Genomic DNA, 17,807 nt, shown 5'->3' on the forward strand with positions numbered 1-17,807 from the left:
TGGATTACAATTTAATTTTTCTTTTTGGGGGTTTGAATACTTTGTTGAAACCTTCAAAGATAAAGATTATTGTAGATTATATTTTAAAGATTGAATTATTATTTCTTGTATGTATATCAAATTTTGTAGAGTTCGAAGGTTTTTGGATACTGAATATATGTATAATACAAAAAGTGTCTTGTGAGACAATGAAACTTTCTTTATTAAAGTTCAAGCAACAGAAAGAAATAGCAGAGTATATAGTACATCTAAGCTGTCCTTCCAGCAGCCCACAGCATCACCAATGCTTATAAAATAACCACAAGAAAAGGAAAGTAAAAATTGTTTCCAGGACGGCAAGGCATTCAACAAGATAAAGAAACACATGAAGTAACAAAGGAAAAACAAAAAAGCCACTTCATATGTATGGAAATAATTATTAAATTAATTAAGTTAAGAGTTTGATGTTAAAATACCGTTAAATAAGATTAAATTCGAAAAATCCAGCCCATGCCCCACCCAAGCCAACTCTCTCTCTCTCACCAGTACTGTTTCAAGTCCTAAGGTTAGGCTACAGAGTAAAGCCTCTAGAAGGATTGTTGATAAAGCATAGAAATTAGGTATTTTATAATTATTTATACATTGATGTACAAGCACAACTTCTGTTTTCTAGTCCCACCAAACCGCCCCAAAATAACAAGACTTGCTTGCTTCTCACTACTATTTCTTTTTTTTTTTTTTGTTTAAAGCATATTTTTATAACTACTTTTGATTGATTTCTAAAGTTATTAAGGATATGTTTGAGGAATTTAAAAATCTTGTAATTATAAATTAAAGTTTAATAAATTTCAAAAACAAAAATCATTCCAAAATTCTTAATGAAACTTTTTGTTTTACATTCCTTACTTAAATTAAAATCGTATACGTGGCATCACATTTCATGAAATAAATGTTAGATATTTATTACAATGTCTCTTGTTCACATTACTAGCTTTTGTAATTGCAACAAAAGGGACACACAATTCTCAATCTTATAGATTTTAAAGGAGGGAGAAAAAAAAAAGGTAAAATCCATTACTTAATGAATAAAAATAAGGCCAAAAGACTTATTTCCACCAAAAGGTAAGTCTATTTTCAAACTCCAAATTTCAAAAATCTAAATACTTATCATTCTTTTAAAATTTTCATTTAAGTGTAAAAATAAAATCGTCATTTAATAAAAATATTTAAAAAACTAAAATTTTATCATTTTTTTTCTAGTTTAAAAATCTAATAATCTTTTTTCATCCAAAGTTTAAAAAGTAATTATTTCCCTATTAGAGTTTCATTCCTTCCCTTTGTTTCTCTAATGACTGTTCTCTGGCCAACTTCCCACCTATGGGCACTCTCTCTCACATCTTGAACGAAAAAATAACCACAAAGTGGCCACAAATGTGACAAATCGTCACACGATAGATCATTGCACTTCATCTAGATTTATCACACGATGGATTTTAGCCAACAAAAATGTCTCCCAAGCATCTCCATTGCATTTGTAGATGAAAATTTGAGAATATATTAAACCTTGAGTGGGAATAAATCTTTTGGCCTTAAAAAAAAAATAAAGGAAAAGTTGCCAGTAACATCACTATCACAAAACACAAAATTTAGTATGTGTTAAAGATGTACTAATCATATTAACAATAAAAAGAAATAACTAAAAAATATCTATTCATTTGTGGTACAAGTGGCTTGGATAGCTGTTTTCATACTTTCTTTTTTAACTTATTTAAAATTTAATTTGATTATTTCTATATTTTGGTACTCTAAGAATTGAGTGAAAGTTATTGGTTAAATAGAAAATTGCTGAAAAAAAAAAATGTAAGATATGAAAAATGATAAGTGTAGGGGTGGTAGTGGTAGTGGTAGAGCCGTCTGAGAATGATGGATGGAGGCAATTCGAGAACCGCCCATGATATTGACATTACTTTTACTTAATACAACTTGATTAAAACTAATTACTCTATTAATTATCACTCTAACCCACCTCAGTTTTATTCCTTTTCACTTGAAACGTTGACATCAACTAAGCTTCTCAAATCTCTATCAAATCATCAACCATTTTGATGGCAACAAGAATCCCACACCACTAATTAGTCACTTTAAACTTCATGTCCGAAATCATTTTTTCATGATCTCCATATTTGGGGTTCATTTATTTGATATAATCGATTTAGGCGTAATTAAATAGAAAAATAATTTTTAAATAGATAAAAAAAAAATCTAACTCAAATAAGGGTTCTTTATTTAAATTTTGTTTAACAATTAATACACAATAATCAACGTAAACCGGGCTTTAAAAAGAATTAGAACGTGATTCGGCATCTATATCTAGCTTAAGCACAAACCACAATCATTCATTGCATAAATTTTAATAAAAAACAATGCTTAAAATTTAAAACCAAAATTTATAAAGTTAGATATGAATGATTAAGAATCTGCATCGAATTTGTTAATGAAAAATGAAGCTGATATATGAACCGATGAATGTGTTTGAAGCCTCTTTGCACAATGTGAACGGAACACAAGAAGAAGAAGAAAATGGAGCTGATCAATCGATTGATAGGCAACGATCTCATGAATGATTATGTCCAACAGTAATTTCAAAATTCCATCATTTTATTTCATTTATATATATATATATATATAAAAGCATGTGAAGTCCCATAATTTTTATAAATTTCATCTATATAAAATATGTGGTATTACATCTCTTATATAGTTAGCATTATTATGAGGCATTATAATTAAGTTGATACCAAATAGAGTTGGCGCAACATGTTCACACTGTGATGTTTGTTTGACTAGATTCCATTTTTGGCCAAATTACCTTTCCACCCGTTAACTATCAAAAATTCAAATACTTATCATTTTGTTAAATTTCATTGTTATTGTTAAGGGTAAAATCATAATTTTATAAAAACATTTTAAAAACAAGAAATTCATCACGTCCCCCCCCTTTAAGTTTAAAAACTAACAATTTATCTCACTTTCCCCCACCCAAAATTTGAAAAACTTACACTCCCCGTACGGTTTTTACAACAACTGTCGACGACCAAAGACAATGGTTTCGACGACATTTTCCCTTCTTCCTAGCTTTTCTCTCAACCACGGTTAATTTTCAACCATCATTTGCCGTCCTCTCTCTCACCGAGCAACAGACAACAAAATCGAGATTTTGGTCTCTTCGTTGCACGACGAAGAGATCTCGATCTTGTCATGCGCTAGTCGATGAGAGAGAGGATGACCAAAAATAGAACACGACTAAAAAATAAACTGAAAGAGAGGGAGAACACTACTAACAATTGCAGTAAAAACCCTAGAGAGAGAATGTAAGTTTTTTAAACTTTGTATGGAAGAAACTTTGTTAGTTTTTAAACTTAGAAACGAAAATGTGATAAATTTTAAGTTTTTAAAATTTTTTTATTAAATAAAAATTTTACTTTTGACAATAACAATAAAATTTAATAAAAAGATGAGTATTTGAATTTTCAATAATTCATAAGTGAAAAATTGGGTTTGTCCTAAATCTTGGGGGCGACATAGTCATTTGGCCTTCATTTTTAGATATTTTGGACGGAGGCAGCAGCCTCTTAATATTGATAGGCCCTTCTTCGGCCACACCTATCGTTTTTCTTTTATATCATGAGTTTCACGTTACAAGTTCAACTGAAGAGTAAAATGAAAGGAAATTTTAATTTCACTGTATGATTGATAATAATAATACCATGCATGTATATCAGGTGAAATAATTTAGTCTTAAAAGTGGGCATAGATTAGACCACTTTATGATGTATATATAAGAATATATTATTATATAATTAAATGATAAAATAATGTTCAATTATATAATAATACATTATCTCGTACTCAAATTGTATATTAAATATATATATATATTATATATATATATTATATATATATATATATATATATATATTATTCAAAAAAACTTTGGGTTACACATTAAAAATGTAAATTCAAGTATTCATAGATGACATCAAATTCTAATTAAATAATTAATTAACCTCTTTTTCGCCCACAGTAAAGCAACAAATTAAGAGCAAATTGCACGTCAAGAGTATACCAAGAATGGCTTTCAAAAGTTTATATTATAATAATAATAATTAATGTAGGATTTGGCACTAGATCCTTATTTCAACTCTTAGCCACGCCTCCCATAATCACCATCTTCTTCTTCTTCTTCCTCATCTAGCCAATTGCCTTAATCTTATTTAGGTTTCATTATGCTTTGTCTTTTTTCTCTTAATGGTTATAATACCTTCTTTTGTTTTCTTCTATTTATTTGAGAGAACTTTTTCCACATGAAATGATGAGGAAGAGAAATCCAAATTAATACTTTAATTAACTAACAAAAAAATGAAGTTAACTTTTGCTAATCAAAATTGAAAGAGAAATGAGAAAGGGGTCATTTTCTAGTACTACAATTGGATATTGAGTAGTCTAGAGTTGTAGATTAATTTAAAAAATTAGCAAGTGTTATTAAAGAATTATTAATAGGGGAAAGTCGGTAGATCGCATCAGATTGTGATGATTTAATCAGATTAGGTTCATCATATTTTTGGATAATGAAATAACATCTGTCTAACCAAGTTATTGCTTAGGATACAAGCCCTTTTTTATAATTTTTATTGCATTAAGTTAATACAAATGTTGTTTAGGAATTACATAGCATTAGTTGTAAATCTAATTATTTATACCATTCATTCTCAAGTATAAATATAATATGAACTTTAATTTATAACGCTTGATCCACAAATTAAAAATTCCAAAACCAACACTTGGAAATTATTATTATTATTTATAAAGTTATATATGTTAGCCTTCAATGACTAGTTGTTTGCTCTTAGCATGGATGTTAAAAACATCATGAATTTCCCAAAAATTCTCAGTACTTTTAATTATCCGATGCAACAAAATGGTTATGTATGTTATGGTAATTAAATCGTACATTATATTATATATTAAAAATCCAATTTTATATATTATATATTAAGTATTATATCATATCATATAATATTATAACATATGGTAAAGTTTATAAGAAATAAATAATAAAAAAATAATAAATATATGCTCATTTTGAAAAAAAATATCATCAATACCTATAAAAATTTAAAATTTTTTATATATATTTATATTATATTATTATTTTTTTTAAAAATATATCAATTTATATCATATTATAAATACATCTAATATATTATATTAATTATGATATAATTTATAATATGTATAATTTTTCAATTATAATTATGATGTTAGCATGTGTCATTATTTTTTTTTCTTTATTACATGATTGATGTACGCATAGAAAATATAATACAATATATCTGTCCTATCAAAGATATATAAACACCCAGACCCAGTAACTAAACGTTTGTCTTTTACTAATCAATAATAAAATGGTAATCAATTACGAATAGTGGTAAAACATGTGGCTTCTTGAGAGAGTGAGATTTGACCAGAAGAAGATGAACATATATTTTTATGTTTTGTCAAAGTTTGTGGGGGTAACTTTGAATTTGGACCATGCATTATGTGGTTGAATTGTGGAAACCGACCAACCATAGAGGCCTGGATACGTTTAAATTCTCAGAGAGAATCATACTAAATCTTGAAAGTGATGAAAATGGGGAATAAATGAATAATATACATGGATTCTGACTACTGAAATTAATGGAAGCAAAAAGCAAGACGTAATAATCAGTGGAGTCTCTTCGGTAATTAAAGTTAAGAAACGACAAGCTAACAAGTTTTGCCCTACATATCAAAGAATTTGATTAATGGAGATTTTTATTTCTGGAAAAGGAGAAAGTCAACACGTAAATATGCATTTTTGTAGCTCCACCGTTAGCTAGCTAGTAGTGTGTAAAAATGTCAAAAGTCAAAAGCATTCAGCAGTGAATTTGTGAATCATGATTTGCTGAAATTTTAGAACTTTCCCATTACCATGTTTTCATAAACATTATGATCTGTCCGCGGTACTCTTTTTTTCAAGGATCACTCTTGTATACATTTAATTAAAGTTATGGTCACTGGTTTCTTCTTATTTTAGATTTTTTAGAAGAATGACTTAAGTCGTCAACCTAAAATCCTGACAAATTCTCTCACACTCAAAATGGTGCACACTCTTCCTTTTACAAATGCCCACATGTAAAACCCAAAAGCTTTTGCTTGTGCCAACTCATCATGGGCTAAGGGACACCTATACGGCTTAAAGGGTTGCTTGGCGGTGCAAAACCCGACTATCTCGCTATGTTGATTTTCCACACGGAACCCTGGAAAACTCCACCTTCCGCCTGGCACATGCTTTTCTTAAATTGCATTAGCTAATTAACTATAAATTAAAAGGTGCAGAAAAAATAATTAAGATGAAGCTTTGTGATGTAATCTGAAGATGAGTGGAGAGTAAAGTACGTCATATTAATAATCCGTATGGTTACGAAGCACGAAAAAGCTTCATTCATAAAGTTAATTGGTTGAAGCAAATGGTGTGTACAAAGTTAAGTCCCCATGCTTATAAAACAAGAGGTACTTTTGCCTACCACTACAAAGACCAAAATACATAGAAACACACCTTTAATCTTTCATTTTGCTAATTAATCAACACAAATATCTAACTAATCCACTGATTCTCTAATTAATTTTATCCTTAAACCGCAATGAGCTAGCCAGAAATAACTAATTATATGTTGCCTCTCATCAACAGCAGGATAAGCTTTAGAATAACAAGAAGGGGCCAACATGTCTGTAACTTTTCTGAATCGGCGTAGCTGTAAGCTAACCAAGCAAATTAATTTCTTAACTCTACAGTATTACATTCCATAGCTTTTGCTTTTTCAGTTTTTAACAAATCCAAACAAACAGTAACCTATTACTAACTAATTACAAAGCAACAGTTGTTGTTAGTTACCTCTGATTAACTAATTACAAAGCTGCTAATTAACACTAACTCTAAGTGATCTCTAACCAAAATGAACAAAGTAGCTTAAGTTGGACTCATCTGGGAAACTATTCATCTAAGAACACTAATGATTAGCCTGAGGATATAGACAGGTTGTGAGTCTGACATGGAATCCTAGGTGTCGAGAAATGAGCGGTGCCAAGTGGCAAAGGGCGGCGCACCAAACAGACAAGAGAAGCTGGATTGTGGGAAGAGATAGAATGTGTGGATGGATGTTGATGGGTTGATTAATGGATTTGTGCTTTTGTAAATTAAGAGAAGTGAAATAGACATGAATTTAAAGCTTAGGGCACAAAATAGCGGTGGGAAGTGGCGTGAAAATCTGGTGTCACACGCCGTCCAAACCAAACAAACGCTTTCATCTATCTGCCACCCCACGCGCAATCAATATCCCTCTCCATCCTCTCTTTAACATACCGTCTTGTATATATATGTCTATTCTTTCCTTCTTTCTCTTCACCACTTTCATCTCCCCCAACATTCTTCCAAAGCTTCATCACTTTTTTATCTCATTCTTTTCCTTTTCTCTCGCTCCCAAGAACACGACAAACAAAGGTGCGTATATATATCCATCTCTTCAGTGTAATGCATCTGAAACTACTGTTTCTTTTGGGATAGGAATATATGCTAAAGCATTTTTAGCATCATCATCAACTATTGCAGATCCATCTAATAAAATTTATGTGAACATGCATACAACTCCATCGTTAATTACTTTAACAGCATCCATACAGTCTTAGGAATGCTAGCCAAAGTTACTACTTGTAGATTGGCATTTTGTACTTGATGATTTATATGTATTCTTTGATTGTTGGACAGGCCTACATAATACTTTCTTGTAAAGTTAGAATGTATAGGATAGGTTGGATTATCCTCTTGATCCCTATCAGAGTAGGAACTTTGATAGGCATTAAAGAGAAAACGATTTAGGTTTTTGTTGCTACAGGTCTTGTCTGGTTGTAGTTTGTTGGTTTGCTGGTCTTCCCTTGAGTAGGTCGAGCCTAAAATGTTCCTAGCCCTGTTTCAACTGTTCCGTTGTTTTTTTGTTAATATACATTTTACTCAATTGAAAAAAAAAAAAGTTTATCAATCAATGATACAGCTAGAATCCCTTTATTAATCACTTTTATTTTCCATGCATTCAATGCAGTAACCTAGATAGGGAAATTAAGCTTGTTCTAATGAGCTTACAATGAATCATGTAGCTATCTGAGATGCATCAGTATCATGAATCTTCTGGCAACTATGCATACACAGTATTCGTATCTATATATTTAGAGGAATTGAAGAAGCAATATTATTATTAACGTAGTTGAATAGTGAAGAGAAAAGTGATTGTGGATTGAAAATATTTGCCAATATTTTGAGTGTTTGAGGCTGCTGAAATTGCTAGCATGGTGGTGGTGTGAAATTTAAACTTTTTTGTACATCCACGAGCATTCGGAGTGCACTGCACTCAAAGAAACATAAGAACATGCTTGTGCCAGTAAAGTCAAGCTTTTCGGCCAGCTTTTGTGTTCAATATACTTTACCTAATTCCACTTAACTGCTTCTTAGGAAAAAATCTTTCTTCTTTTTGGTGGGGTTCCACTGTTGGTCTGCCATAATTTTTTCTTACTCAAACACACATGCATCACCAATATTCTGGATCCCACTTTTATATTATCATAGTTCATCATTTTATCCTATCATTGACAAAATAGAGCTTAAGTAGCTTAGCTATAATGTCCATGATTGAGAATCTAAAGCTTATAGGATTCTTCTAATTCTCAAGTTTAAAATTTGGATTTGCAGAGCACCAATGGATCAATTGGAATCATGTGTGCCACCCGGCTTTAGGTTTCACCCAACAGAAGAAGAACTCGTGGGCTACTACCTCAACCGAAAGATTAACTCTTTGAAAATTGATCTAGATGTTATCATTGACATTGACCTCTACAAAATGGAGCCATGGGACATTCAAGGTATCATTAATGATATTTTCACCATATATCAACATCTTCAGACTAAAGTTGGTATCATATCATTAATTCAAGCTAATTTCACACAGTTTTCTAGTTTTCAAACGATTAGATAAAACAGAAAGGGACATCAGAAAAAGCACTTAAACTTTTTTTGTCAACAGTGGAAGCACTTTCCTATCTTTTTCCTCATTGAACAATTGTTTTTCTTTGTTGCACACTAGCTTTAGGAGATTTTATAGTGGAAAACAGTAATAATATTGTCATAATAAGATTATTATTTCTAATCTTGACTTATATTTTTCATTTATCATAAGATTAGCATTCTTGATCATAATTATATTAGGAATACGAATTATAATAGAATAAAATAATATGAACAACTAAATTATGCAAACTGAGATGATAACTTATAATCAAATAATGTGATTTTTTTTTTTTAATCTCATTTTAAAAACACCTAATTAGATATTATTATATTAGATTGTATAAATAAATTTATATAATTTATGTATACATAAAATATTACTCGTTATAATAATATCTAATGAAGTACTAGAATTGAAGTTTATATTTTCTTTGGTTTTTGCAGCGAGATGTAATCTAGGTTATGATGAACAGAAGGAGTGGTACTTCTTCAGTCACAAAGACAGGAAGTACCCGACGGGCACTCGAACGAATAGAGCCACTGCTGCTGGATTTTGGAAGGCGACAGGAAGAGACAAGGCAGTGCTTTCCAAGAACAAATTGATTGGAATGAGGAAGACGCTTGTGTTCTACAATGGACGTGCACCAAATGGAAGGAAAACCGATTGGATCATGCATGAATATCGACTTCAAACTTCTGAAAATGAACCTCCTCAGGCAAGTTAATTATTCAATTCTCATTATCATAATTTTCGAATAATTAGACAGATTATGAAAAAAGAATATAAAAAAAAGTGATAAGTTGGGAAGATCATTTAAGCATGCACTCGTGTTTGACTGACTTTGCATGCCTTTGTAGAAGGACAAATTTTTGGTTAAAGCCACTGAAAAGCAATTAACTGTTCAAATGCATGCGGGGAAGTTTAACTAGGACTCTTTCTTTAGAAAAAAAAAAAATCTTTCTTTAGAAAAAAACAATTACTTTTTATAAAATACTAGCTATAAAAATAAATCATATAAATTTATTTGAAAAACTAAAATGATAATATCTAATTTAGTGATTTTGATGGAAAGATAAGTGAGAAGATAAGTAAACAATCATATATCATCCAATTTCAAACTATCATTTCAATTTATACAGATAAATTAGTATATTTGTTTGTATAGATAGTTTTTTCTTGCTTATAACTTCTCATCTCTTTTCACCATTCTCCTTCATTTAACACATTTATCATGCATAAATTTCTGCACTATTATAAAAAGTTGACCAATATGAAATGTTGGTGCATGCATGTTGATTGCAGGAAGAAGGATGGGTGGTGTGTAGGGCATTCAAAAAGCCAAGCCCTAATCAAAGGCAAGGCTATGAAGGTTGGAACCAAGCTTACTATCTCAGACCTCCATCATCATCATCATCATCAAATTCTCATAATCTTATGCTTAATCTCCATCCCAATCAACCCACAACAAATGTTCATCAACAACCCTTTGCTTCTTCTGACCTAGATCAATGTCTTCCCATTAATAATCCAACTTTTTTGGATAATCAACTCATTGAACTTCCTCAACTCGACAGCCCTACTCTTTCAACTAGTTTCGCAACAAAAGATCAAGGCCACCTGCAACATAACAACAACTTTTTAACCAATGAAGATTTTGGTGAAGTAGAAAAGAGCAACAACAATGGAGAATACACTAACATTGACTGGAAAATTTTCGATACTTTACTTGCTTCACAATTGGTTCCCTTCCCAACAATTTGCCATCTTTGACTCAGAATAACAATTTTAAGCTCGAAGCTCAATCGAGTGTTAGCCATATTCTAGGATGTCTGCATGAGTTGTAACAATTAAAAGCCTTAATTTTGTGGTTAATTATTTCAGCATACGAGATGGATGATGAATCATCTTGGTTATAAATAATCAAGAGTAATTAGACTTAAGATTTTAAGTTTCCCTTTTTAGAAGTTGTTTAAGATGTTGAAGTGTGTTTACATTATTCCAAAAAATGGGTTGAAAGTTTAATTAATGTAGGTGAAAGTTTTAAAATCACCTCTTTAATTATGAACTTGTTCGTGAAATTGTAAATATGTGCCACTCGTGCATGCATATTTACTAATTAATTATAAGCCTTTTCCATATCTCTTTTCTTTTCTTATTTGTTTTTTAAATCCATAAACACCCTCTTTTTTTTCATAATCTAAAATTCCCTCCTCCTTTTCATTCTTCTTAACCGATGTAGAGGCCCAGAAGAAGGCCCAAAAGTATTAATTTGGTTTGACATGCTGTCATTTGGGTACCCAACTCAATCATTTTGCCCGAAGACTTCTGCCTCTCTTCCGCTCAAGTCAATGGCACTGGTAATTGAACACCTGAAAAGTAAGGGCATTTAAACAGTATCTTTGGAAGACAACCTTGGGGTGAGGACAGAAACAATACTAGGAAACAAAGGACATTTCAAATTTTGGACAGTCACAATTGATTGAATTAGACCTGGCCACGGTTCATGAACCGCCGGTTTCGGTTCAGAACCGCTAGTTCACGGTTCGAAAATATAAAGACCCTGAACCGAAACCGTAACAGGACAGTTCATCCACGGTTCGGAACCGCCGGTTCCGATTCATGGCCCCAGTTCGGAACCGACGGTTTCGGTTTGAAACCGATATTGAACAGTCAATTCTAATACATGATCTTGATTTAATTTTTAAATTATTAATTACAATAATTGAAAATTAAAAGAAACGCTTAGACTTAATTATAATAAATAAAATAAATTATATGATTAATTATAAAATATAATAAAATAATAATAAATAAAATTAATTATAGAAATAAATTCTATAATTAATTATGAATTGTATAAAAAAAATTGAAATTGAAATTAATAAAAAATTAAGAAAGAATTTAATTAAATTTAAGAAAATTTGATTGAATTGAAAGATTGAGAGAGTATTAAGAGTTTAAAGAATGAGAATGAAAGTTTGAAGGATTGAGTGAGAGAGTGGAGAGTTTGAAATTTGAGAGAATGAAATTTGAAGGGGTATATATAGGAAAAAACTTTTTTTTAAAAAATTAAAAATACGGGGGTTGAATTGAGATTCAAAGAAATTGCAGGGGACCGTTGGTCCCCTGCATTTTCTCTGAAAAGTGCAGGGGATTGGTCCCCTGCAATTTTCCCTTCAAGCCAACGGTTCCTGCACAGGGAACCGTTGGTTTTTTTAAAAAAATTCAAAAAAAATCAAAAGAAATTCAAAAAAAATTTAAATTTTTTCGGTTCAGCACAGTAAACCGCCGGTTCATAAACCAAGTGTGAACCGACGGTTTTACTATTCTAATTTATGTAAACAGGAACCGAACCGTAGAACCACGGTTTCGGTTCTGGTTCAGTCCGGTTCCGGGTCTGTCGGTTTTGGTTTCGGTTTTAGGCGGGCCGGTTTCGGTCCAGTTCACGAGCCAAACCAGCCCGTGGCCAGGTCTAGATTGAATCTACCTATCAAAAAACCAAACACCAGGAAATTAGGCTCTTACGTCAACAAAATAACTGGATATACAACCAAAAAAAACTAACTAATTTCAAACTTAGCTGAACCATAAACAATGCTTCCGTTTCACGAACATGAAAAGGAGCAATTGCGAAGAAAATGAACATTAATTAAATTATTTAAACAAAAAAAATTACAAAGAGAGAATGAACTTGGTGTCTTCAAGAGGAGAACTAACCACGGCAGGAGCAAATAGTATTTGTAAAAGGCCAAAAGACTTATTTTCAATTTCGCCTGTAAAGTTTTAAAAACTTAAATATTCACTCATAAACTATTAAATTTAATAAAATCTATTAGTTTTAAAAATAAAATTATTATTTAATCAGTGATATTATAAAAATAAAATTTTATCTCATTTTCATCTTTAAATTCTAAAAATTAATAATTTTTTCTCAAATTTAAGTTTTAAAAAATTACATTTTTCTCCTAGGGTTTTAATTTTTCAGTGACAATTTCCAGCGATCACCACCTTCTTCGACGCTCTCTCGGTGATGTCTTTCCCTCTCAATGTTGTCTCTCCTTCCCAATAATTTCTCTCGGTGCCCCACGTTCGTTTGGATGATAAATAATTCGTCCAAATAAATCATTTTCATCTAGATGATTCGTCGTCATCCATACAAAAATCAAGCTGAATCATCATCAATAGATTTTAGGGTTCTATATTTAGCTTCATCTTTGTCTAGATGAATCATTTGTCATTTAGATGAACAATTTCTCGACTAGACGAACAATGAGGTGTTGGGAGAGATGACCAAGAAGGAGAGAGAGAGACATTATCAGGAGAGCATCAAAGAAGGCGTTCATCATTGGAAATTGTCACTGAAAAATCGAAACCTTAGGGGAGAAATGTAACTTTTTAAAATTTAAGTCTGAGGAAAAATAGTTAGTTTTTAGAGTTTAGGGAGGAAAATGAAATAAAGTTTTATTTTTTAATATTACTTATTAAACAACAATTTTACTTTTAAAACTAACTAATTTTATTAATTTTAATAGTATATAGGTGTATGCTTGAGTTTTTAAAACTTTACATATAAGAGTTTGAGAATTGACTAAACTTTGGGTGGGAAAAGTTTTTTGGCCTTTTATAAAATAATTAATATATGTTTATACATTAAGGGAACTTGATATTATTTATGCGACAAATAAATCACCAACCCTAAGCACAAGGTGATCTCGTTATGAATCATAAAGTAATATTTTGGTGATCACGTGATGGATCATAATAGGTAACAATTAATTTCATCGACTTCCTCTTCACTGTCGATTATTCAAAAGCCACTTTTATGGATACTTACTTTGTCAATAAGATCAAAAATAGTTTTCTTATAACAATACCTAAATGAACAAAATTAAAGTATGAAAAAATAAGAATAGTACTAAATAAATGGTAAAAATATCAAAGACAAAAATATTAAATTAGACACAATAAGAAACATAGTAATGTGTAATTGTCAATTCTTCTACCTATTTTAACACTCACAAGTAGACTTTATTAATGTCATCTTAGTTATTTTATATATTTGATATTTATTTATGGATTGGAAAATGACTAAGTGTTGATGAGAATGTGGAGTTTGACTTGGTACATGATTGTACATGGAGAGTGCACGTCTATACAACAATTTACCGCATAGATGATATGGAAATCGTGTTACTTGGATGCATGACCGTACATCATGTGGTGCACGATTGTGATAAGACTATATTAAAAAGGCACGATCATATCTATTTTGGCTTTATCCATTTTATTTCATAATATCAATTGAGATATGATTGATTTGTGCTTAAATTTTTTGATGATGAGAGACTTATGCAAAGATCTTGATTATTCATTAACACCCTTAAAAGTTTTTCAAAATTTAAAAAGCCTCTTGAAAATTTTCATTAACACCCCTAATAATTTTTTTAAATTTATAGTTTTTCCCCTAGATATTTGAAAAAAATAGAAAAAATAAAAAGAATAATTGAAAAAGAGAAAATTGAAAGAATAATAGAAAATAGAAAAACATATACAAAATAACCTTCTAATTATTTCACTTAACAAAATTCATTAATGGAAGTGATGATGTGTGAAAATTTGTTTTTTTGAAACATAAAGGGTGGGAATTGTCATTTCAGCAAACCTTAGGTGGAAAATAGACTCTTGGCCTATTTTTCTTTTTCTTGTTAAAATTTCATGTTTACTACTTCATTAAGCTAGACATAGCTTTTACAAAGTTTTGTAGCATTTATAAATTTTAGTTGTGTTTGAAAAACAATTATTTACTTTAGGAATGATAATACCCTTACACTAAAATGCTATTGGCTACATTGTTAACATCAAGGTTTTAAGGAATTGGACTAGATTAAGAATAGTTTTGAGCTCTGGTTCTAATTGATCGAATCAAATTTTTAATTTTATGTAAGAACTTAAAAAAATTTAATCTGATTACATGTTCTTACATACTAAATTTAAAATACTATTATAAATTAATTATACAACATAAACATTATAATACAAATGAAAACAAAAATCAATCCATGCATATATCCCAAACTATATTATTAAATATTATATAAGCTTGTAACAATACATATATCCAAAGCAATATTACTAAATATTATATGTTAGCATGAAATATTGTTAAGTGTTAAAAAAAAAAAAAAAAAAAAGACTACCACAAGCCTTTTTAAGAACATTGAAACAGTAAATAATGTTGTTTGGAACCATGGTTGGGCAATCACAAATTGAGATCGTTGCAATCAATTAAATAATAGTTTAAAGGCCAAAGGATTACTCCCTACTCAACTTTCCATTCAATCTCAAAAATATATTTATGACAGTTCAAAAATTCAAACCTCTATTCATAAACTAATTATTGTTAAAATTTTCAATTAGAAATAAGGGCAAAGTCATTATTTTACCGCTAAACTCTAAAAATTTATATAATTTTCATTTCTTTGCTTAGAAAACTAATAATTTTCTCTCATGATTAAACTAAGAAAAGTCACTTTTTCCACCATTTTGAGTTTTTATCTCTGATGGTTTAGAAAATCCGGCTATCGATCTTCTTTGATAAAGATCGTTCGATGATCTTCTCTTACGAAGGAAGACCTTTCGTTTGGATGATGAAACATCGTTTTTTATTGTATAGAAGATGCAACGAAGGAAGACAATTCATTGTCCTTTGTCATCTAGACGACATGACAAAAGAGGACAAAGCGTCGTCTCATTTGTATGACACAACGAAAGACAATAAAGCGTCATCTCGTTTGGATAATGAGATGAAAGATAGATGAAGGATGATGCTTCGTCGTCTTTTGTGGTAGTGGATGACTGAATCTTGAGGATGAGTAAAAAACGTTAGTTATCAATCAGAATGATGGTCGTCGAAGAAAAGAAAGAAATTCTAATGGTGAAATATTAACTTTTCAAACTTTGAGAATGAAGGTGAAGTGTTAACCTAAGAAAAAAATGGTATAAATTTAAAAAAAATGATATAAATTTTTATCTTTATCTTTAACTAAAAATTTTTTTAGCAGTTACTCTTTAGATGACTATTTCAGCTTTAAAATTATAGAAAATATACTTTTAAAATTAAATTAAAACTTGAGTGGAAATAGTCCCTTAAATTTAGAATGCAGTATGCTTGGGAATGTATATTAAGCAAAGTGCATTCTGACAATTTTCTTTAAATATTAGTTGGTAGCTTAACACTGGTTTAAATATTATTTGTTCAGTGAAGCAAAGCCGGACTTGAAGAAGAAAACGTCAGTTACAGCAGACTTGAACCTGTGAACGTCGTCTTTTTGTAACGATGGTTGTCATCAACCATCGTTAAACGTTGTTGGCAACCATCGTCAAATATCAACAAACGTCGTCAAGAACAGCAACGGTGCGTGTTGAAAGGGCTGAAAAAGTCTGCGTTATTTTTTTTTTCAATTTATATTTAAAAAAACATAGACCCGTCTGAACCACAATAAACAATGAATCAGCAACAAGCTGCTGGTTCGCCTGCGGTCCAGTCCAAAATAATATAAAAAATAGTTATTTCTATAGCAAACCGTTTAAGTGATTGGTTCATGATCTAGTCAATTGATCTGATTCGATTATATAATCCATATCTTAATCCGTAAAAATTAACTTTATATGAAAAATTCTTAATTATTATTAAAACGTGTAAAATTTTTAAAAAATATAATTTTTTTTTTATATACCATCCTCATAGTCTAAAACTTTTCTCTTTTTTATTACGGTAATTTATATCCTAAGATATATGATACATATCTTATGATATAATATGATAAATATAAAAAATAATATATATCATAAAATATATTAAATAAATATAATATAATGATATATAATATGATACAATATGTATTATTAATATAAATCGATATATTTTTTTAAAAAAATATTATGTAATAAAAGTGTATATAAAAAATTTTAAATTTTTACGAAAGTGTGATATTTTTTAAAATAATAAAGTATTAATTAATTTTTTTATTATTTTATTAATATTTAATTATTTTTTAAAAATAATACATATAATATAATATAATATGATATATAGTATATAATAAATAATATAAAAAATTACATTTTCGGCACAATTACATTACCATTGAAGGTGTTTAGATAACTTTAAAAAGAGGCTAGGGGATGGAGAAAGTTAACTTAAGACAGATCTTACTCATTTATATTGCCAGCATTTAATTAGGTATTTCAAAATGAAAGCAAGGTAAATAAATATAAGTAAAATTATGTCTATCCAATTTAAAGGTATAAATATATATATATAAAATTAAATAATTTTAAATTAATAATAAAATATAATAAAATAAAATATTATTTTATTATTTGATAATATATATAAATATGTATATATTTATATATCTAAAATAAATATATATAATATTACTTAATAAATATACCTTCTATTCATACACTATAAGTCATATTTGAATAAAAAAAAAGCCAAAAAGCTTATTTTCACCTAAGGTATAGTGAAATCTTAAATTTATACCATCTAACTTTAAAAATTTGAAATATTTACTTATAAGATAATTTTTATTAAAAATTTCAGTTAAAATTAAAAGTAAAACTGTTATTTATTAAAAAAATTTTAAAAAATTAAAGTTTTGTCACATTTACCTCTCTTAAGTTTAA

General features: G+C 29.5%; 1 protein-coding gene across 1 annotated transcript; it reads left to right on the forward strand.

Annotated features, from left to right (window-relative positions):
- Positions 1-7,449: 7,449 nt before the first annotated feature.
- Positions 7,450-11,253, forward strand: LOC123230032 (NAC domain-containing protein 30-like). Its single transcript, XM_044656127.1, is given in 5 exon segments — positions 7,450-7,561; positions 8,801-8,970; positions 9,560-9,831; positions 10,419-10,871; positions 10,874-11,253. Coding segments are annotated over 4 exon segments (975 nt in total). The 5' UTR covers positions 7,450-7,561; positions 8,801-8,807; the 3' UTR covers positions 10,961-11,253.
- Positions 11,254-17,807: the final 6,554 nt, after the last annotated feature.

This window comes from Mangifera indica, chromosome 11 (assembly GCF_011075055.1).
Source record: "Mangifera indica cultivar Alphonso chromosome 11, CATAS_Mindica_2.1, whole genome shotgun sequence".
Taxonomy (NCBI): Eukaryota; Viridiplantae; Streptophyta; class Magnoliopsida; order Sapindales; family Anacardiaceae; genus Mangifera; species Mangifera indica.